We start from the raw sequence: 22,937 nt of genomic DNA, 5'->3' as shown, positions 1-22,937 counted from the left end.
GCCTCAAATACTTTTCACTCCACACACCTATTTGGAAGCCACGTATATTTTGCTTGCTCTTCCCATTTAAAATCGTAATCCACTCTATTCCACCCCCATGAGGAAGCTTTTGGGTAGAAAAGTGTGTAGAGGAATAAGTAAGTTGATGTGCATCAGATGTGCAAACTTTAGTGTGCATCAGAACCACCTGGAAGGCTTGTTAAAACAGGTTGCTGGGCACCACCCGGGGAGTTTGATTCAGTAGGTCTAAGGTGGAGTTCAATAATCTGCATTACTAACACGTTTCCAGGTGATGCTGCTGTTCGGGGGACCACACCCAGAAGCTACCTTTTACCACTCTAAAAGGTAGCTGATTGGTTTTCTCTGTAATATAAATTCCTTAACGAGTTTAAAATATTGATCTGAGCCCTTGTAATTGCCTCAAATGTTTAATGCTAATGTGTGTTCAATGCTGTAGCCACGAGGGGAGCCTAAAATCACCTAACAACTCCCTTCGGGAGTGATTTTGATTAGTTCATCTACAGTTCCAACTAAGATTTCCCACAAATATTACTTTCACAGGAGGCTAACAAAAAACGCCGTCTTTGTCCCCAGAAAATACCTGGAGGACGGTATTTCAGAGGCGGGGAGGCTGCACCAGCCTCCCAGTCTCAGCCCTTCTCTACCGCCCGCCACTGAAGAGGCCCCGGATACCCCCAGGACTGCTGCAACTTCCTAGGTGACTTGAGGCAGCCTTAAAAGGGATTGGTGCAGGGTCCTTGCGACAGATAAATGTGATTAAAAATCCGCTGGGCCACCCGAAGAGAGAGTCTTTTTCCCTCAGGTGGCGCCTAGCGGCGGGACTCAGGGACAGCCCGCTTCCCGCAGCGCCCTCTCCGGCTCCGGGGGCGTTCCCGGCTGCAGCCGCGATCCTAACGGGCTCGCGAGACGCCCCGCCCACCCTGGGCCCGCCCCCGGCTCCATCTTGCGGGAGACCGGGTTGGGCTGTGACGCTGCTGCCCGGGTCAGGTGAGGAGCGGCGCCCCCCTCCCCTTCCCACCTCGTCTGCCTCGGTGGTCTTGCCCTCGGCCAGCTCTGGGCGCTGCTGTCCCGGTGCTAGTGGGGCGCGGCTGGAGGGCAGTGTGGGCCTCCCGGATGGCGGCGACTCGGTTTGCGCGTCTCGTAGCCGGGCTGCCGGCCGGGGTGTGTTGGGGTGGCGTGGGTGAGGCGGCCGGCCTGGCTTACGGGAAGCCCTTCCGTCCGTTTGGAAATCCCAGGGACCAGTGGCGCCCCGCCCTCGGGCAGGTGGAGGGGCTGAGGCCGGAGCGTGGCCCAGCTGCCTCGCGGGAGGCTGAGTAGGGAAACGCACGGGCAGTGCTGAAAGCCGTCTGGCTGGTAGTGGCTGTACTTTCCGGTGACACAGCGAATTTAGGGAAACTTGGGAAATTTTTACTGTGTTTAGTGAACCGTAGGACAGAATGCGCCAGGCCAAGGTCGTACACTGGTTCTCGTTTACAGTTCTTGGAAGCTATTCTAGAATAGCATTCCAGATTTGATTGCTGTTCCCCGACCAGCAGCAAATGTGTGTTGAAATTAGCTCATCCTGTGCAACCACTGCGCAAGGAAACCAAGGTGCAGAGGTAGATGGCTGATGTCCACCGTAAAGTGACAGACATGACGCTGTTGTCTTCCGACTGCCGTAAACGCCCTGATTTTTGCCAGCTGATGGCCAGCTAATCTGCTAAATGTGTCCGAATTAGATGATGAGTGTAATGAGTTACCTTCCAGGCAAGGAAAGAGTTTCAAGCACTGAATAGGTAAAAGAGATAATTTTGGCCACTGCAAACTTTCAGTCCTTTTCAGTGAGGACTGTCTTTCAGTCCTCACTGGTGGTTGGCCACCTACCTGTCCGTGCAGAGGACTAGCCATGCCTCCATGTTCTTTCTCCACATCACTGACGGATTTAAATGATCCTACCATACCTAGAAGCCGGTTTTGCAAAATTGTATTCGCTGTTGCGCGTATCTTCAGTCACCCTTCCTGTTTCGTGTATTTTTTTCCCCATAAATTTGCAACAGCTGCCTCTTGGGTTCCTGGGCTTCATGCCATCAATGAGAAACGGTGAGACCCAGCCCTTTTACTAACTGACTCACTGGGTGGAGGTGGTTTGGAAAACCAAAAATGATTTTCTAGTCTTTTAAAAGTGATTGCTAACAGAGAATGTTTAAAAAAAAAAAAAAAAAAAAAAAGCCCGGGCGCGGTGGCTCACTCCTGTAATCCTAGCACTTTGGGAGGCCGAGGCGAGAGATTCACGAGATCAGGAGGAGTTTGAGACCAGCTTGACCAACACGGTGAAACCCCGTCTCTACTTAAAAATACAAAAATTAGCTGGGCGTGGTGGCGCGCGCCTGTAATCCCAGCTACTCTGGAGGCTGAGGCAGGAGAGTCGCTTGAACCCGGGAGGCAGAGGTTGCAGTGAGCCAAGATCGCCACTGCACTCCAGCCTGGGCGGCAGAGAGAAACTCTGTCACACACACACAAAAAAAACCCAAAAAACTCTAGACTTACTATTCACATGGGCAAAGTTGAGAAATTTTTTGAGTCACTCTGGGTGTTATTTAGCTTTTTACAAAAACGTTTAAAATCTCCCTCTTGAATAAATGATATATGTACAATTCTAAAAGGGCTAAAGTACATTGAAAAGTAAGTCTCGGCCGGGCGCATTGGCTGTCGCCTGTAATCCCAGCACTTTGGGAGGCCTAGGCGGGAGGATCACGAGGTCAGGAGATCGAGACCATCCTGACTAACACGGTGAAACCCCGTCTCTACTAAAAATACAAAAATTAGCCGGGCGTGGTGGCAGGCGCCTGTAGTCCCAGCTACTCAGGAGGTTGGGGCACAAGAATCTCTTGAACCCCGGAGGCGGAGGTTGCAATAAGCTGAGATCGCGCCACTGCACTCCAGCCTGGCAACAGAGCGAGACTCCATCTCAAAAAAAGAAAAAAGAAAAGTAGTCTTCTCCATTGTGTCCCAGCTCTTCATCCAGGAAGCAGTCACTGTTTTCTACTTCCTTGAGTGTCCTTTCAGGGATATTCTATAAGTCAAAATCAGTGCATTTTTTACACATAATGGCAGCACACTATGCAGTTTTTCACTTTGCCTTTTTTTCCCCATTAATACGTGTTATAGATGGTTTCATATATGGGTAAAAAAAAAAAGCTGCCTCATTTTTAATAACCACATAACACCTCCTTGTATGGCTATCCATAATCTGTTTCACCTGTCCCTCCTTTTTAAAAATTTAAGCAATGGCCCCGCACAGTGGCTCACGCCTGTAATCCCAGCACTTTGGGAGGCCGAGGTGGGTGGATCACCTGAGGTCAGGAGTTCGAGACTAGCCTGGCCAACATGATGAAACCCTGTCTGTACTAAAAATAAAAAATTTAGCCGGGTGCGGTGGCACGTCCCAGCTACTCGGGAGGCTGAGACAGGAGAATCGCTTGAACCTGGGAGGTGGAGGTTGCAATGAGTGGAGATCACACCACTGCACTCCAGCCTGGATGATAGAGCAAGACTCCATCTCCAAAAAAAAAGATAAAATTTCAACAGCTTTTGGAGTACAAGTGGTTTTTTGTTACATGGATGAATTATATGGTGGTGAATTCTGAGATTTTAGTCACCCAAGTAATGTACATTGTACCTAATGTGTAGTTTTTGATTCCTAGCCCCCTTTCACCCTCCCCTTTCTGAGTCTCTAAGGTCCATTATATCACTTCATACCTATGTCTTTGCATACTCATAGCTTAGCTTCCACTTACAAAGTGAGAACATACGGCTTTTGGTTTTCCACCCCTGTATTACTTCACTTAGAAAAATGGCCTCCAGCTTCATCCAAGTTGCTGCAAAAGACATTATTTTGTTCCTTTTAATGGCTGAGTAGTATTCCATGGTTTATATATACCACATTTTCTTTATCCACTCAGTTGATGGGCACTTAGATTGGTTCCACATCTTTGCAGTTGTGAGTTGTGCTGCTATAAATATACATGTGCAAAAGTCTTTTTCATATAATGACTTTCTTTCCTTTGGGTAGATACCCAGCAGTGGAATTTCTGGATTGAATGGTAGATCTTTTTTTTAGCTCTTTAAGGAGTCTCCATACTGTTTTCTGTAGAGGCTGTATAGTAGTGTAATAAGCGGTCTCTTTTCCCCACATCCACACCAACATCTATTGTTTTTTGACTTTTTTTTTTTGAGATGGAGTCTCGCTCTCGTTGCCAGGCTGGAGTGCAATGGCGTGATCTCAGCTCACCCCAACCTCCGCCTCCCGGATTCAAGCAATTCTCCTGACTCAGCCTCCCAAGTAGCTGGGATTACAGTCACACGCCACCATGCCCAGCTAATTTTGTTATTTTTGGTAGAGACGGGTTTCTCCATGTTGGTCAGGCTGGTTTCAAACTCCCAACCTCAGGTGATCGCCCGTCTGGGCCTCCCAAAGTGCTGGGATTACAGATATGGGCTACCGCGCCCAGCCCATTTTTTGACTTTTTAAGAATAACCATTCCTGTAGGAGCAAGGTGGTATCTCATTGTGGTTAATTTGCATTTCCCTGATGATTAATGATGTTGAATAATTAATGATTATTTCATGTTTTTTGGCCATTTGTATATCTTTTGAGAAATGTCTATTCATGTCCTTTGCTCTGTTTTTAATGCAATTGTTTTTTTTTTCTTTGTGATTTGAGTTCCTTGTAGATTCTGGATACTAGTCCTTTGTTGGATGCATAGTTTGCAAATATTTTCTCCCATTCTGTGGATGGTCTGTTTACTCTGTTGATTATTTCTTTTGCTGTGCCGAAGCTTTTTAGTTTAATTAGGTCCCATCTATTTATTTTTGTTTTTGTTGCGTTTGTTTTTGGGGTCTTAGTCATGAATTTTTTGCCTAGGCCAGTGTTTAGAAGACTGTTTCCAATGTTCTAGAATTTTTATAGTTTCAGGTCTTATATTTAAATCTTTTATCAACTTGAGTTGATTTTTGCATTGGATGATAGTTAGGGATCCAGTTTCATTCTTCATGTGGCTTGCCATTTTTCCCAGCATCATTTATTGAATAGGATGTCCATTCCCCAATTTTTGTTTTTGTGTGCTTTGTCAAAGAGCAGTTGGCTGTATGTATTTGGCTTTATTTCTGAGTTCTCTATTTTGTTCCATTGGTCTATGTGCCTACTTTTAAACCAGTACCATGCTGTTGTGGTAGCTATAGGCTTGTAGTGTATTTGAAGTCTGGTAATGTGATGTCTCCAGATTTGTCTTTTTGCTTAGAATTGCTTTGGCTATTCAGGCTGTTTTTTGTTCCATATTAATTTTAGGATTGTTTTTTCTAATTCTGTGAAAAATGATCTTGGTATTTTGATGGGAATCGCATTGAATCTGTAGATTGCTTTGGGCAGTATGGTCATTTTCACAATATTGATTCTTTCAATCCATGAGCATGGGATGAGTTTCCATTTATGTCATCTGTGATTTCTTTCAGCAGTATTTTGTAGTTCTCCTTGTAGAGATCTGTCATCTCCTTGGTGAAGCATATTCCTAGGTATTCTATTTATTTTTTATTTTTTGCAGCTATTAGAAAAGGGATTGAGTTCTTGATTTGATTCTCAGCTTGGACGTTTTTGGTATATAGCAGTGCTACTGATTTGTGTACATTGATTTTGTAACCTGAGACTTTACCGATTTCATTTATCAAATCTAAGAGTCTGTTGGAGTCTTTAGGATTTCCTTGGTATATAGTCATAATATCTGCAAACAGTGATAGTTTGACTTCCTCTTTTCCAATTTGGATACACTTTATTGCTTTCCCCTGCTTTCCCTCTGGCTAGTACTTCCAGAACTATGTCGAATAGGAATGGTGAAAGTGGATGTCCTTGTCTTGTTCCTGTTCTCAGGGGGAATGCTTTCAACTTTTCCCCATTCAGTATGATGTTGGCTTTGTCGTCATATATGGCTTTTATTATTTTGAGTTAGATCCTTTCTATGCCTCATTTGTTGAGTTCTTTATTGTAAACGATGCTGGATTTTGTTGAATGCTTTTTCTGCATCTATTGAGATGATCATATGGTTTTTGTTTTTAATTCTGTTTATGTGATACATCAGATTTATTGACTTGCATATGTTAAATCATTCCAGCATCCCTGGGATGACACCTGTCCCTTATTGATGGACATTCACATGGTTTTTAACCTTTTCCTATTACAAAAATGCTGCAGTGAATAGCCTTGTACATATATAATTTTGTCCTTGTGCAAGTATTTCTATAAGGTACATTCCTGGAAATGGAATTGCATTCTAGTCTTTTATATAATTATTTTTCAAAATGTACCAAAATTCACTTTCTTAAAATAGCTTTAATTTTTATTATATACAGATAATCTTTGCCTTATTTTCATTTTTGTTGACATAATTCCCCCAGGCTCTTAAAGGTAAGATTTAAGATAGTAGCTAAAGAATTTAGATATAGGTCTTGTCACTGGAACAATTTCTTGAGACTTAGAAATTTAAATTGCTTATGATGTCTTTGGTACTGTAACTGCATATTGCCTTTCAAATTACTATTAATTTATCTCATAAATTATTTTCAGATTTTTTTTTCCTTTATTTTGACCCCGACCCTTTTGCCCTTGGTCTATCTACTTTTCTTTTTCTTTCTTTTTTTTTTTTTCTTTTTCCTTGTCTTGTCTTGTCTTTTCTTTCAACTGGAGTGCAATGATGCAAACACGACTCACTGCCGCCTTGACCTCCTGGCCTCAAGCAATTCTCCCACCTCAGCTTCCTGAATAGTTTGGACTACAGGTGGGCGCCGCTGCACTGGGTAATTTTTAAAATATTTTTGTAGGGACGAGGTCTTACTATGTTGCCCAGGATGGTCTTTAACTCCCTGGCTCAAGCAGTCCTCCCACCTTGGCCTCCCAGAGTTTTGGGATTATAGGTGTGAGCCACTGCGCCTGGCCTATCTGACCATTCTTTAGAGCTTTTGCCCCTCCTTTACTCTTTATACAAACCCAGGCTTAGAAAAGAAAAAAGCAAAAAAAATTCAGCCTGTCCCTGTTTTTATATCCAGCCCTTTGGGATCCCAAATGATTATTTTATAATTGACTGGGTCAGTTTTCATATCATTTTATGTTTCTTATTGACTTATAGCCTTGATTCAATCTATGTCCGTTTATTCTCAATTCAGCACATTTTTAGCTTCTATCCTGTGTTCCTGTCATAAGGGACACTATATTATCTCATTTTCCTATACTGTGTACTCAAAAGGCTGAATACTTATTCTCAATCTTCCTATCAGCACCTAGGACAGTGCTCATTACACAGTGGACTTTCATAAATGTTGAGTTGAGTTTATTTGGCATCTGATATAAAAGAAATATGAATCATTTACAGTTGTATTGATGAAAAGTGCCAAAACATAGATTTACAAATTTAGAAAATTAGGTGTAGATCCAGAAATCCCAAAGTATTCTGGTATCAGAGTGTGAATCACAGACCTGCAGAATCCGTATCACCTGAAAGCTTTAGAAATGCAGAATCTCAGGCCCCATCCTGGAGCTACTGAATTAAAATTTATCTATTTTAACACGATCCCTAGGGATTCATATACACATTAAAGTTTGAGGCCAGGTACAGTGGCTCACGCCTGTAATCCCAGCACTTTGGGAGGCTGAGGCAGGCAGATCACTTAGGGTCAGGAGTTTGTGACCAGCCTGGCCAACATGGTGAAACTCCGTCTCCATTAAAAATGCAAAAATTAAGCAGGTGTGGTAGTGCGCACCTGTAGTCTCAGCTACTTGGAATGCTAAAGGAGGAGAATCGCTTGAACCCAGGAGGTGGAGGCTGCAGTGACCCCAGATTGTGCCACTGCATTCCAGCCTGGGCAACAGAGCAAGACTGTCTCAAAAAGAAAACATTGAGAAACACTATTTTAGTCAACTACGTTGTTCAAAGAAGGAAGAGAGAAGACTTGAGCTAGATAGGAGGGGTGAGTAAGCCCAGGCTTGAGGGCCAAGTCAGTTAATGATAAGAATGGCTTAAGCAAAGGAATGCTGGGAATGGTTCAAGTGATAGAGATTTCGCGTTGAGGGTTAGGTGTTGGTAAGAAATTAGTTAAATAGATAAATAGAGGCTGGGTGTGGTGGCTCATGCCTGTAATCCTAGCACTTTGGGAGGCTGAGGCGGGTGGATCTCTTGAACCCAGGAGTTCAAGACCAGCCTGGGCAGCATGGCGAAACCCCGTCTTTACTAAAAATACAAAAAATTAGCCAGGTATGGTTGTGTGCGCCTGTAGTCTCAGCTCTTCAGGAGACTGAGATGAGAGGATCATCTGAGCCCAGGAATTCGAGGCTACAGTGAGCTGATGTCACGCTACTGCACTCCAGCCTGGGCGATAGAGCAAGAAACCATCTCAAAAATATATGTATAATAATAATAATTGGAGCCAGTACTAAGGAGACCTGTATATCAGGCCAATTAATTTTCATTTGATACTCCAGCAGTAGTCATTGATGATTTTTGAGCTGAAGAGCAATTTGCTGAAAGAGCAGCATTTTAGGAAAGTTTAGCTAGTGACAGTGTCTGAGAAAATTGGGAGGGTGACAGAGTATAAGCAAGAATATAAACAGAGGAGGAGTTTTAGTAAGACAGGCATCAAGTGATGAAACTTGGTCTAAGTATATGACCACGAGAACAGAAATTACGGAAGAGGCATTTCAAAGGATGGATAGAAAAATACTGGTTTTGGCCGGGCGCAGTGGCTCATGCCTGCGATCCCAGCACCTTGGGAGGCCGAGGTGGCCAGATCACCTGAGGTCAGGAGTTCGAGACCAGCCTGGCCAACATGACGAAACCCTGTCTCTACTAAAATACAATAAATTAGCCGGGTGTGGTGGTGGGCGCCTGTAATCCCAGTTACTCGGGAGGCTGAAGCAGGAGAATTGCTTGAACCCAGGAGGCGGAAGTTGCAGTGAGCCGAGATCGCATCACTGCACTCCAGCTGGGGTGACAAGAGCGAAACTCTGTCTCAAAAAAAAAAAGAAGAGAAAAATACTGGGTTTCTTACTATACTGGAGTATTAGGTAATTTAAGTAGTGGTGCTATTGACAGATAAAGGATGTTAAGAGTGGTGTGGTGGAGAATGACGAGTATTTTATTCTACACATACAGAAAGCCTCCTGATTGACTTCTGTCTTAATCTGCTCCTTAGTCTATTTTGGTGATCATCCGTCTCACAGTTACGTCTCACCTTTTGCCTTGCAAATAACATTGTTCTACTTTCTTGCCTATCTGTGTCTAGCACCTTTAAAAGCCTGGTTTAAGCCTTTGATCATTCACTCTCCACTTGTAGCAGTGTTTTCTTGTAGATGCCAAAAAAGTGATTACTGACTTTATATAGATGTATTTGCCAGGTATATTATATCTGATCACTAATAGTATTTTAGATTTTTGTTGTTGTTGTTGAAATGGAGTTTTGCCCGATCGCCCAGGCTGGAGTGCAGTGGCGTGATCTTGGCTCACTGCAACCTCTGCCTCCTGGGTTCAAGCAATTCTGCCTCAGCCTCCTGAGTAGCTGGGCTTACAGGCACATGCCACCACGCCTGGCTAATTTTTGTATTTTTAGTAGAGACAGGGTTTCACCATGTTGGCCAGGCTGGTCTCGAACTCCTGACCTCAGTTGATCCGCCCACTTCAGCCTCCCAAAGTGCTGGGTGTATTACAGGCCTGGGCCACTGCACCCAGCCTTTTTTTTTTTTTTTTTTTTGAGACAGTTTTGCTCTGTGGCCCAGGCTGGAGTGCAGTGGTGCAATCTTGGCTCACTGCAACCTCCACCTCCTGGGTTCAAGGGATTCTCCTGCCTCAGCCTTCCAAGTAGCTGGAACTACAGGCACATGCCACCACACCCGGCTAATTTTTTGGATTTTTTATAGAGACGGAGTTTCATTGTGTTAGCGTGGATGGCCTCAATGTCCTGACCTTGTGATCTCCTCAGCCTCCCAAAGTGTTGGGATTACAGGCGTGAGCCACCACGCCCGGCCCTAATTTTTGTATTTTTAATAGAGACAGGGTTTCACCATGTTGGTCAGGCTGGTCTCTGACCTCAAGTGATCCACCTGCGTTGGCTTCCAAAGTGCTCAGATTACAGGCGTGAACTACTGCGCCTGGCCGTATTTTAGATTTGATCAGGCTAAGAGGGTATTCTTTTGAATGTTTGTTTTTTTCTCTGTTTATTTACATTTGCTTTAGGTTAATAGTGTTTTCTTCAAATGCAAAAGATATATATATATATATATATATATATATATATATATATGGATATTTGTCTTTATCCACACTAGCTCCATTTATTTTACATGAGCCATCTTTTCAACAATGGACAGGAGAGTGTAATGAATCCCCATGTACTCATCACCCAGCGTGAGCAGTTATCAACTCCTGACTGCTGATTATGTCTAAATTCCTGCACTATATTATATAGAATATTCCTGCATATTATTTTGGCATAATCCCGGACATCGTATCATTTTGTTTGTAAATACTTAATGTGTATCTCTAAAAGATCAGAATACTTGATGAAAATCATAATACCATTATCACACCAAAAAAATAGTAATGTCTTAACATCACTTGATGTGCAGGTTATTGTTTACTTTTCCAAATGGAAATGAGCACCTTTTGAAGAACATAACTTTTCAAACTTTCTGGTACAGACTGCAGTTTTTAAAAGATATTTCCAGTGTTATGTTTGCTGATCAGAAGACTATCAACTTTTGATCACCATTATTATCACAGAATAGATAATATATGAATGCCTCCTTAATCTCAGACTAACCACACTCTACCACCCTACTTTTTCCATCAGAAAGCATTCTAATTTTAAAATTATTCTAAGTCTAATAAAATTGAGAAAGTAAATGTACTGAAAGTGTTATAATGAATTAATAAAAGCCAAACTTCATGCTAATTATTTTTCTAATATTCTTGCATTATCTATCACAGTTCTCTATGATCATAGCAGTTAACACTTACTGAGGACTTACTTTATTGCAGGCACTGCTAAATGCTTTGCCTTTGTTCTTTTACTTAATTCTTACAACAACATCCTTAAGTAGGTACGTTCACGTCCCATTTTATAGATGAAGAAATGAAGGCCTAAAAAGGCTAAGTAACTTCCTTTGAGAAGCTAAGTAACTGCCCATATTCACACAGCTGGAAATCCAGGATGTTAGATGGAAAATTCTGTTGGCAGTGCTGGTGAAAATGCAAATTGGTACAGCCCCTCTGGAGGGGAATTGGGCATTATCACATTCACCTTTACCCCTTCTCAGCAATGCCATTTCTAGGAATCTTCCCTGAAGATAGTATTGGCAAAATATACAGAGAGGTACTTGTACATGGCTGTTCATTGCAAGACTGTAATAGTTAAAAGACTAGAAATAACTCAGATGTCTGCCATTGAATAAGCCATGATACATCCACACACTGAAGTACTATGTGGTTTTTTTTTGTTGTTGTTGTTGTTGTTGTTTTGTTTTTTTTTAAGAGACACGGTCTCACTCTGTTGCCCAGGCTGGAGTGCAGTGGTGCGATCCTAGCTCACTGCAGCCTTGAAGTCTTGGGCTCAAGTGATCCTCCTGCCCAGGCTTCTGAATAACTGGCACTACAGGTGCACACCACCATGCCTGGCTAATTATTTTACTTTTTGTAGAGATGAGGTCTTTCTTTGTTGCCCAGGCTGATCTCAAACTCCTGGCTGCAAGAGATTCTACTGCCTCAGCCTTCCAAAATGCTGGGATTTACAGGCATGAGCCGCTGTGCCTGGCCTATGTTGTTGTTTTTAAAAAGGAATGAAGACTGTGGGTGATGGCCATAATAAAAGAAAAAAGCCAGTAAAGAAACAGAGTATGTGCCGGGAGCAGTGGCTCATGCCTATAATCCCAGCACTTTGGGAGGCCAAGGTGGGTGGATCACCAGGTCAGTAGTTCAAGACCAGCCTGGCCAAGATGGTGAAACCCCATCTCTACTAAAAATACAAAAATTAGCCAGGCACGGTGGCAGGCACCTGTAATCCCAGCTACTTGGGAGGCTGAGGCAGGAGAATCACTTGAACCCAAGGGGCAGAGGTTGCAATGAGTTGAGATTATGCCACTGTACTCCAGCCTGGGCGACAGAGTCAGACTCCAACTCAAAAAAAAAAAAGAAACAGAGTTTTTATGTAAGAATGGAATGGGGGAATGGGGATACAAATATAGACATATCAGCTTATGTACTTAAAGATAGGTAGATAAACTGTAAAAGTAATCATATGTAGGAGATAGTAAGGGACAGGGTTAGAAGTTAACAGGTTTCTGAACATATCTTGTTTTGTAGATTTGACTTTAGAATCCAGAAAATGTTTTACATAATTACAAAACTAAATCAAAAACTTTTTAAACCTTAAAAGTCAAAAGCAAAATGAAACAAATGGACCTAATGTGTGTCAAATTGGTAGCATAACTACACAGGAATTATTTTCAAAATGTCATTAAAACAGTAATTTGAGGCTAGGCCTGTAATCCCAGCACTTTGAGAGGCTGAAGCAGGCAGATCGCTTGAGCCCAGGAGTTCAAGACCAGCCTGGGCAATACGGTGAAACCCCATCTCTACAAAAAAAATACAAAAATTCACCAGGCATGGTGGTACGCACCTGTGGTCCCAGCTACGGGGTGGGGAGGAGAGGTGTTGAGGTGGGAGGATCACCTGAGCCCAGGAGGTCAAGGCTGCAGCAAGCTGTGATTGTGCCACTATACTCCAGCCTGGGTGACAGAGCAAGACCTTGTCTCAAAAATAAAAAGTTTATAAAAAAGAAAGCTAGGGTTTAATCCACGTATATGTGACTCCAGAATGTTAACTCTTAACCATTGTACCATTGTTTCCCATAATGTGGTTATATCACCATATGAGGGGATTTCTGTGGCACCTAGAAAGGACTTTTTATTGTAATAGCTAAGTGTTTATTTTAATATTACCTTCTATTTGTGGTAAGAAAACTACTGGAAGTTTTCCATTTAAAAGTATGCTGATATTTAAAAGTATGCTGATGATAAGCATACTTTTAACATAAATGGAATTAAAAATTGGCTTAAAGAAAAATAGATCGGCCAGGTGTGGTTCTGGAGGCTGGGAAGTCCAAGAGCAAGGTGCTGGCATCTGGTGAGGACTGCCCTCTGCTTCCAAGATGAAGCCTTGGCCGGGTGAGGTGGCTTACGCCTGTAATCCCAGCACTTTGGGAGGCCAAGGTGGGCGGTTCACCTGAGGTTAGGCGTTCAAGACCGGCCTGGCCAACATGGTGAAACCCCATCTCTACTAAAAATAACAAAAAATTAGCCGAGCATGGTGGCAGACGCCTGTAATCCCAGCTACTCGGGAGGCTGAGGCAGGAGAATCACTTGGACCCGGGAGGCAGAGGTTGCAATGAGCTGAGATTGTGCCACTACACTCCAGCCTGGGCAACAGGGTGAGACTCCGTCTCCAAAAAAAAAAGAGAGAAGAAGAATAGTTCAGTATTGGTATAGTAGTGGTAGAATTGAGATGTGACAAAAATTGTATGGCATGACAAAGTTGGAACCTTTCTAGGCTGTACTGACTCCATTGGTGTGAATGATGAAATAAGCATTTAATAAACTTTGCTTATACCCCTAATATCCACATTTTAATTTTATGCCAGACTCTTTTGAAAAGAGAAATATTTTGCATAAAACCTTGTGTGTGTGTGTGTGTGTGTGTGTGTGTGTGTGTGTTGTGTGTATGTGTGTGTATATCTGTATGTTTTCAAAGGCCTTAACCATTATAAGAAATTACAGGCTGGGCGCGGTGGCTCACACCTGTAATCCCAGCACTTTGGGAGGCTGCGGCAGGTGGATCACCAGGTTAAGAGATTGAGACCATCCTGGCCAACATGGTGAAACTCCATCTCTACGAAAAATATAAAAATTAGCTGGGCATGGTGGCGTGCACCTGTAGTCCCAGCTACTTGGGAGGCTGAGGCAGGAGAATCGCTTGAACCCAGGAGGCAGAGGTTGCAGTGAGCCAAAATCACGCCACTGCACTCCAACCTGGTGACAGAGTGAGACTCCGTCTCAAAAAACAAAACAAAACAAAACAAAAAAACAAAAAACTTACAGAGGACATTTTTTATTGTTGTTACAGAATGTCATACCCAGGCTATCCCCCAACAGGCTACCCACCTTTCCCTGGATATCCTGTAAGTATTGCCACTTAATACCTCACATCCTTAAAACAGGTGTTGTTTGGGACTGGCCCATGTCAGATCTTACAGATATGCTAGAGCAGGGGTCATAAATTCAGATGCTCAGAGGTACTATGTAGAAGTGAGGAAAGGCGATTGTGTGGGGGACTAGAGAGGTCTTGCTTTGTCTATTGAAAGCTGGCAGGTGCTTAGCACCAGCCCTGTGTAGCCATGGAGGGAGGCACACTCAGCATTGCTAGATACTCCAGCCCTTCAAGTAAAGCCAGAAACTTGGGTTCTATGTGAAATTGCCCAAAGTTTCAAAATTTAGGAGTTAGTTTTTAAAAATGTTAACTGCTGTATGAGCCAGTAAAACATGGATGTAAGCAAAATCCATCCCATGAATCACTGGTTCTTTTTCTTTTTTTTAATACCCTTGAGTCATAATATCACTGCATCTTAACCTTTGTGTTAGAATGTTTAAAATAATTAATGGCTTGGCTAGACCCAGAGATAAATTGCAGTGGATTTGTAGTTCTTAGACTTGGAGTATGTTTTATAAATGTGCTACTAAGTTCCACCTTGTTGATAGCTATACTACTCTGAGGACTAAGAGCTGAGCCATAAGTAAGAATTGTGCGTTTCAGTTTTTGTTTGTTTGTTTGTTTGTGTTTTTGAGATGGAGTCTCGCTGTGCGCCCAGGCTGGAGTGCAGTGGTGTGATCTCAGCTCACTGCAACTTATGCCTCCTGGGTTCAAGTGATTCTCCTGCCTCAGCCTCCCGAGTAGCTAGGATTTCAGGTGCCCGCCACTGTGCCTGGCTGATTTTTTGTATTTTTAGTAGAGACGGAATTTCACCATGTTGGCCAGGCTTGTCTCAAACTCCTGACCTCAAATGATGTGCCCTCCTTGGCCTCCCAAAGTGCTGGGATTATAGGCATGAGCCATTGCGCCCGGCCGCATTTCAGTTTTTTGTTTTTGTTTTTGTTTTTTTTTTTGAGATGGAGTCTGGCTCTGTCACCAGGCTAGAGTGCAGTGGTGCGATCTCGACTCACTGCAACCTCCGCCTCCTGGGGTTCAAGCGATTCTCCTGCCTCAGCCTCCTGAGTAGCTGGGATTACAGGTACGTGCCACCACGCCCAGCTAGGTTTTGTATTTTTAGTAGAGATGGGGTTTCACCATGTTGGCCAGGATGGCCTCAATCTCCTGACCTCGTGATCCGCCCACCTCGGCCTCCCAAAGCGCTGGGATTACAGGCATGAGCCACTTAGCCCAGCCCACATTTTGGTTTTATACTCATAACTGTGGGGCTGCTATCTAACCCTGGGAGAATAGGAAGAGGGGTCTATACAAGTTTATGATAATATGTATCCTTATGCAAAGTGATTATATAGCTCTCGTGAATTTATCATAGGAGAGATGAGAATTATGGATATGTTCCCAAGTCCCTATGTATTAAACAGGACTGTAGTAACTATTTCAGTCAGTGTAGGCTAATTGCTAAAACAGACAACTCCCAAATCTCAGTGACTTAACACGATGAAAAAACAAATGTATTTCTTTCTTCAGTTTCCTGGACGTCAGTGGAGGATAGGGGGTGGGTGGGACGAGGCTTTGTTTCATGCAGTGTTTTGGGTTTCCAGGCCCCTTCCTTATTCTGATCCTACCATCCTCTAGCACTTTGGAGTCCTCCACTGGATCCTCTGCTTATGAGTGGCAGATGAAGGAAGAGAGAGAGCATGGAGGATTTGTCAGAGGTTTTTAGGGGACAGGTTTAGAAAGTGGTGTATCTCACTTTTGTCTACGTTCATTTACTGATATTCATTCATGTGGTTCGACCTAACTGCAAGGGGGTCTGGGAAATGTAGTCTGTATAGCTTTGTGGCCTGGGGAGAAAGAGTTCAGTGAACATGCAACAATCTCTGCCACTCTGCATATTGCTGCTCTGAACCATGAAGTCCAAAATGTCACATCCGGTGTGTGATGTGATATACAGGTTACCTTTTTTATTTTTAAATATTATGTAACAGATCCAGATGTGTTGCAAGAAAGCCTCAAATTCCTCTGTTCAGGATACAGAGGAGGATCTTTCTCATATTTGTAGATGCTGGGAAAATGAAGGAACTGATGAGTTTTTTTTTTTTTTCTTAAAACCTTGAGGTTTGTAAAGAATCCTGTTCTGACTCCCAAATAGAGAAGCAGACCCCTCTTGCCTGACTCAAGTAGAATTAAATTTAACTGAATTCTGACAAACAAGTGTCCTTACAAACTGGTATACTGATAAACTAGTATAAGATACCAGGATTTCTAATGGGACTTTTAAAAAGTGAAAGAATGAGCTAGACCTTAATAATAACCTCTGTTTGTTCCTTATTTTTAGATGGGTCATATTTCTCTGTGATCGTATTTGTTTAAAAATTATTCTGATTTTTCAGCCTGCAGGTCAGGAGTCATCTTTTCCCCCTTCTGGTCAGTATCCTTATCCTAGTGGCTTTCCTCCAATGGGAGGAGGTGCCTACCCACAAGTGCCAAGTAGTGGCTACCCAGGAGCTGGAGGCTACCCTGCGCCTGGAGGTTATCCAGCCCCTGGAGGCTATCCTGGTGCCCCACAGCCAGGGGGAGCTCCATCCTATCCCGGAGGTGAGTTACGGGTTGCGGAATTAGTAATGATTGGGATTGCTGTAGCACTTTTTCCTTCTCCCTTTATCCTCTTCATTCCTGCTTGTTTTGTATAAGGTCAAGTCGCTCTTAGGTAACCTTAGGTAGTAAGGACCTAGCTGGCAAGATGGAGGGATGAAGATTCTCTGGGGACATGAAAGCTGGGAGCAGTTTCAAAAATTCCACTGTGAAGGGACTTGGAATAAATTTCATGGCAATAAAGGACCAATATGTAACACTTTGCTTGTTTGTAGTCTTAAGACCTGATTAAGACATTTCAATTAGCAAGACCGTGACCTTTAGGTCAGCTTTATTCAAAGGTAAAAAAGACCCCAAAAAACAACAACAGAAAAACCTTAGCCCTTTTGTATTTTAAGTTAGTAGGGAAGAGTAATAAAGTAAAATTTTGGCTGGGTGTGGTGGCTCACACCTGTAATCCCGACACTTTGGGAGGTTGAGGTGGGTGGATCACTTGAAGCAAGGAGTTCGAGACCAGCTTGGCCAACATGGTGAAACCCTGTCTCTACTAAAAATATGAAAATTAGCTGGGTGTGGTGGTGCATGCCTGTAATCCCAGCTACCTGGGAGGCTGAGGCAGGAAAATCACTTGAACCTGGTAGGTAGAGTTTGCAGTGAGCCGAGATTGTGCCACTAAACTCCAGCCTGGGCAACAGAGTGAGACTGTCTCAAAAAATAAATAAATATATAAGGTAAAAATTTAAAAACTTATTTTTTACTGGAGAATTTGAAGTTTTGAATCTAGATAAACAGGGACTGCTATTATAGCATTAATAGCATATTTTCCCACTGTTAACAATAGATATTTTTCTAAAGTTTTTTCTGCAATCATGAGAACTGTACTATAGTTTATTGACATGTTCTTTTCTCTAGTTCCTCCAGGCCAAGGATTTGGAGTCCCACCAGGTGGAGCAGGCTTTTCTGGGTATCCACAGCCACCTTCACAGTCTTATGGAGGTGGTCCAGCACAGGTTCCACTACCTGGTAGGTACCAGCTGTCCAGAAAAAAACAGTATCATGATATTTTGAGTTTTTAAATCACCATTGAGGGAACTTAGTTTATATTTGAGATAATCTGCAATAAATGTTTATATATTTCCATAAATAATTTTAAACATAATGGTTTTATGAAATATATTAAATTGATGGAAAAGTTTAATCAGTAAAATAGAGATAAAGTCACACTTTTTCTATTAAAAAAATCTGTCCCAAAGCCAAAAAGGAAGCCTTCAGGAACTTCTCTGCCCACTCCTGTACCAATAGTAAAACCACCCCCAGAACTGTATTCTGACAACCATTCCAGGTGGAATCAGATTTTAATCTGGTTCAAGTGTGAAAAAAGTATTATTTATGAGGATCTTATGTAGAACATGGAATATTAAAAAGGTTCTTATGACCAAAGTTGGTTTTAGATTCAGTAAATTATATTTTTAAAAACTATCCTCATAAGTATCATAGTGTGAATGTTCTTGTATGTTTCCATATTCATAGTCATCAATGCTGTTTTGAAAAATTAAAACATGTAAGACCTGTTGCCGTATTATTATTATTTATTTTAACATTATAGGTGGCTTTCCTGGAGGACAGATGCCTTCTCAGTATCCTGGAGGACAACCTACTTACCCTAGTCAGGTATTTTGTTCCTACCTTTTAAGCTCAGTCTAGGTAGCTAGATAAAGAAGGAACCTATCCTTTGCTGAGGTTTCCATGGGTCGGAGGAAATGGCCCATTATAGTAATGGAAGACTAAAGTCTTTGCTTCTGATAGACTCCATACTTTCTTTGGTCCATCTGCTTTAATAGTGTCCTGATGACTTTGAGAAGACAAGCATAGGTCTATTCTCGTAGGTAATGATTCTCACAACTTTATCCTAGAGATTCACCTGGGGTCTTGGTTTTAGTTCTTTTTCCTTTTCCTTGCCCTTACCAGCAGTTACACCTATGAATTTGGGTGGCTGGGTGATTGGTATTTCTGACAGTGATTTATGTAGGGTGGTTTTGTTTCCCATTTTTACCTTTATAACTTTTCACTCTTTTTTCAGATCAATACAGATTCTTTTCCTTCCTATCCTGTTTTCTCTCCTGTTTCTTTGGATTATGGCAGTGAAGTGAGTAAGGTTTTCTAATGTTTACTAATCACTAGGTCCTTTATATGTGCCTTTGTTTCTGATTCTCATGTACTTGTCTCTCACTACTTCTTAAGGGCTCACCTGTATCTATTTTATCTTTATGTTCCTGTAATAGTTGGTAGGGCTTTAGACATAGTAGCCAGTTAGTCTGTTGACTGGATTTTCTCAGTAGCTGCAGAGTTTCCTATATGTCAAATATTTGCCCTACTCCGTATGGCTTCTTTTTTTTTTTTTTTTTTGAGATGGAGTTTCACTGTTGGCACCCAGGCTAGAGTGCAGTGGCACGACCTCGGCTCACTGCACCCTCCACCTTCCGGGTTCAAGCGATTTTCCTGCCTCAGCCTCCGGAGTAACTGGGATTACAGGCGCACGCCACCACACCTGTCACATTTTTTGTATTTTTAGTAGAGACAGGGTTTCACCATGTTGGCCAGGCTGGTCTCGAACTCTTGACCTCAGGTCATCCACCTGCCTTGGTCTCCCAAAGTGCTGGGATTACAGGCATGAGCCACCACGCACGGCCTGGCTTCTTATTTTAATCCCAAATTTTATTCTTAAATTACCTTGTTAATTTTTTTATAGCCTATGCAAGTTACTAGGAACAAAATAAGCCGTATACTTGATGCTTACTTTTATTTTGATTTTCTTATTGATTTCTATATTGGATATTCATGAATGTCTAGCATTTTCAAGCTTGTTTTAGGCTGGGGTAGGAGAAGGATTCTAGTATTGGAAGAGAAACACCTTAGTGATTTTTTTAGCTCACTTTTCTGATTTGAGGTATGTGAGCTCTAGAGAGGTTGAGAAACTTGTCTAGGGCAACACAACTAGTGAAGGACAAAGCTGAGAAGATTCTAGTCTATATCTTCTGCCTTCTAGACCAGCGGTCTCTCTCTTATACAAAGTTGCTTTGCTGATACAGTAAATGATACTCCTCCCAAGCATGTAGTAAGTTGCTTTCAGTCCTTTTTTTCATTGTTGAAGTTATTTGCCAATCATATTATAAACCTGTAATCACTTTTGTTATGAAAATTTTGATTTTAGTTTAAGCATGCATATAATTTTAGAGAAATCATTTTACGACTGAATATGAATGACTTTTAAACATGAAACACTAAAAGTAAATCACATGTACTTATGCAACTTATTTTTATTTTTTATTACACTTTAAGTTCTAGGGTACATGTGCACAACGTGCAAGTTTGTTACATATGTATACATGTGCCATGTTGGTGTGCTGCACCCGTTAACTCGTCATTTATATTAGGTGTATCTCCTAATGCTATCCCTCCCCACCACCCCAACCCCACGACAGTCCCTGGTGTGTGATGTTCCCCATCCTGTGTCCAAGTGTTCTCATTGTTCAGTTCCCACCTATGAGTGAGACCATGCGGTGTCTGGTTTTCTGTCCTTACGATAGTTTGCTCAGAATGATGGTTTCCAGCTTCATCCATGTCCCTACAAAGGACATGAACTCATCCTTTTTATGGCTGCATAGTATTCCATGGTGTATATGTGCCACATTTTCTTAATCCAGTCTATCATTGATGGACATTTGGGTTGGTTCCAAGTCTTTGCTATTGTGAATAGTGCTGCAATAAACATACGTGTGCATGTGTCTTTATAGCAGCATGATTTATAATCCTTTGGGTATATACCTAGTAATGGGATGGCTGGGTCAAATGGTGTTTCTAGTTCTAGATCCTTGAGGAATCGCCACACTGTCTTCCACAATGGTTGAACTAGTTTACAGTCCCACCAACAGTGTAAAAGTGTTCCTATTTCTCCACATCCTCTCCAGCACGTGTTGTTTGCTGACTTTTTAATGATCGCCATTCTAACTGGTGTGAGATGATATCTCATTGTGGTTTTGATTTGCATTTCTCTGATGGCCAGTGATGATGAGCATTTTTTCATGTGTCTGTTGGCTGCATAAATGTCTTCTTTTGAGAAGTGTCTGTTCCTATCCTTTGCCCACTTTTTGATGGGGTTGTTTGATTTTTTTCTTGTAAATTTGTTTAAGTTCTTTGTAGATTTTGGATATTAGCCGTTTGTCAGATGAGTAGATTGCAAAAATGTTCTCCCATTCTGTAGGTTGCCTGTTCACTCTGATGGTAGTTTCTTTTGCTGTGCAGAAGCTCTTTGGTTTAGTTAGATCCCATTTCTTAATTTTGGCTTTTGTTGCCATTGCTTTTGGTGTTTTAGACATGAAGTCCTTGCCCATGCTTATGTCCTGAATGGTATTGCCTAGGTTTTCTTCTAGGGTTTTTATGGTTTTAGATCTAACATTTAAGTCTTTAATCCATCTTGAATTAATTGTTGTATAAGGTGTAAGGAAGGGATCCAGTTTCAGCTTTCTACATATGGCTAGCCAGTTCTCCCAGCACCATTTACTAAATAGGGAATCCTTTCCCCATTTCTTGTTTTTGTCAGGTTTGTCAAAGATCAGATGGTTGTAGATGTGTGGTATTACTTCTGAGGGCTCTGTTCTGTTCCATTGGTCTATATCTCTGTTTTGGTACCAGTACCATGCTGTTTTGGTTACTGTAGCCTTGTAGTATAGTTTAAAGTCAGGTAGCGTGATGCCTCCAGCTTTGTTCTTTTGGCTTAGGATTATCTTGGCAATGTGGGCTCTTTTTTGGTTCCATATGAACTTTAAAGTAGTTTTTTCCAATTCTGTGAAGAAAGTCATTGGTAGCTTGATGGGGATGGCATTGAATCTGTAAATTACCTTGGGCAGTATGGCCATTTTCACGATATTGATTCTTCCTATCCATGAGCATGGAATGTTCTTGTTCTTCCATTTGTTTGTGTCCTTTTTTATTTCGTTGAGCAGTGGTTTGTAATTCTCCTTGAAGAGGTCCTTCACATCCCTTGTAAGTTGGATTCCTAGGTATTTTATTCTCTTTGAAGCAATTGTGAGTGGGAGTTCACTCATGATTTGGCTGTCTGTTTGTCTGTTATTGGTGTATAGGAATGCTTGTGATTTTTGCACATTGATTTTGTATCCTGAGACTTTGCTGAAGTTGCTTATCAGCTTAAGGAGATTTTGGGCTGAGACAATGGGGTTTTCTAAATATACAATCATGTCATCTGCAAACAGGAACAATTTGACTTCCTCTTTTCCTAATTGAATACCCTTTATTTCTTTCTCCTGCCTGATTGCCCTGGCCAGAACTTCCAACACTATGTTGAATAGGAGTGGTGAGAGAGGGCATCCCTGTCTTGTGCCAGTTTTCAAAGGGAATGCTTCCAGTTTTTGCCCATTCAGTATGATATTGGCTGTGGGTTTGTCATAAATAGCTCTTATTATTTTGAGATACGTCCCATCAATACCTAATTTATTGAGGGTTTTCAGCATGAAGAGCTGTTAAATTTTGTCAAAGGCCTTTTCTGCATCTATTGAGATAATCATGTGGTTTTTGTCTTTGGTTCTGTTTATATGCTGGATTACATTTACTGATTTGCGTATGTTGAACCAGCCTTGCATCCCAGAGATGAAGCCAACTTGATCGTGATGGATAAGCTTTTTGATGTGCTACTGGATTCGGTTTGCCAGTATTTTATTGAGGATTTTTGCATCGATGTTCATCAGGGATATTGGTCTAAAATTCTCTTTTTTTTGTTGTGTCTCTGCCAGGCTTTGTTATCACGATGATGTTGGCCTTATAAAATGAGTTACTGAGGATTCCCCCTCTTTCTATTGATTGGAATAGTTTCAGAAGGAATGGTACTAACTCCTCTTTGTACCTCTGGTAGAATTCGGCTGTGAATCTGTCTGGTCCTGGACTTTTTTTGGTTGGTAGGCTCTTAATTATTGCCTCAATTTCAGAGCCTGTTATTGGTCTATTCAGGGATTCAACTTCTTCCTGGTTTAGTCT

General features: G+C 41.9%; 1 protein-coding gene across 11 annotated transcripts in view; it reads left to right on the top strand.

Annotated features, from left to right (window-relative positions):
* The first annotated feature begins 811 nt into the window (after positions 1-811).
* ANXA7 (annexin A7) overlaps positions 812-22,937 on the top strand; it is a 53,696-nt gene continuing 31,570 nt past the window's right edge. For 4 of the 11 annotated variants that reach the window (XM_055092988.2, XM_003815991.7, XM_055092986.2 and 1 more), the window contains exons 1-6: positions 911-1,008; positions 14,214-14,268; positions 16,688-16,892; positions 17,802-17,912; positions 18,496-18,560; positions 18,970-19,035. In XM_055092988.2, the coding sequence (XP_054948963.1) occupies positions 14,215-14,268; positions 16,688-16,892; positions 17,802-17,912; positions 18,496-18,560; positions 18,970-19,035 (501 nt within the window). In that variant the 5' untranslated portion in view covers positions 911-1,008; position 14,214. Of the gene's footprint in view, positions 1,009-6,675; positions 6,828-14,213; positions 14,269-16,687; positions 16,893-17,801; positions 17,913-18,495; positions 18,561-18,969; positions 19,036-22,937 lie in introns of those variants that run through there. The other 7 variants (XM_063607754.1, XM_063607753.1, XM_055092985.2 and 4 more) reach the window with 6 other exon arrangements.

Source organism: Pan paniscus, chromosome 8, assembly GCF_029289425.2.
Source record: "Pan paniscus chromosome 8, NHGRI_mPanPan1-v2.0_pri, whole genome shotgun sequence".
Taxonomy (NCBI): Eukaryota; Metazoa; Chordata; class Mammalia; order Primates; family Hominidae; genus Pan; species Pan paniscus.
Note: the sequence above shows the minus strand (reverse complement) of the source record. Positions and strands in the feature narration are given on the sequence as shown.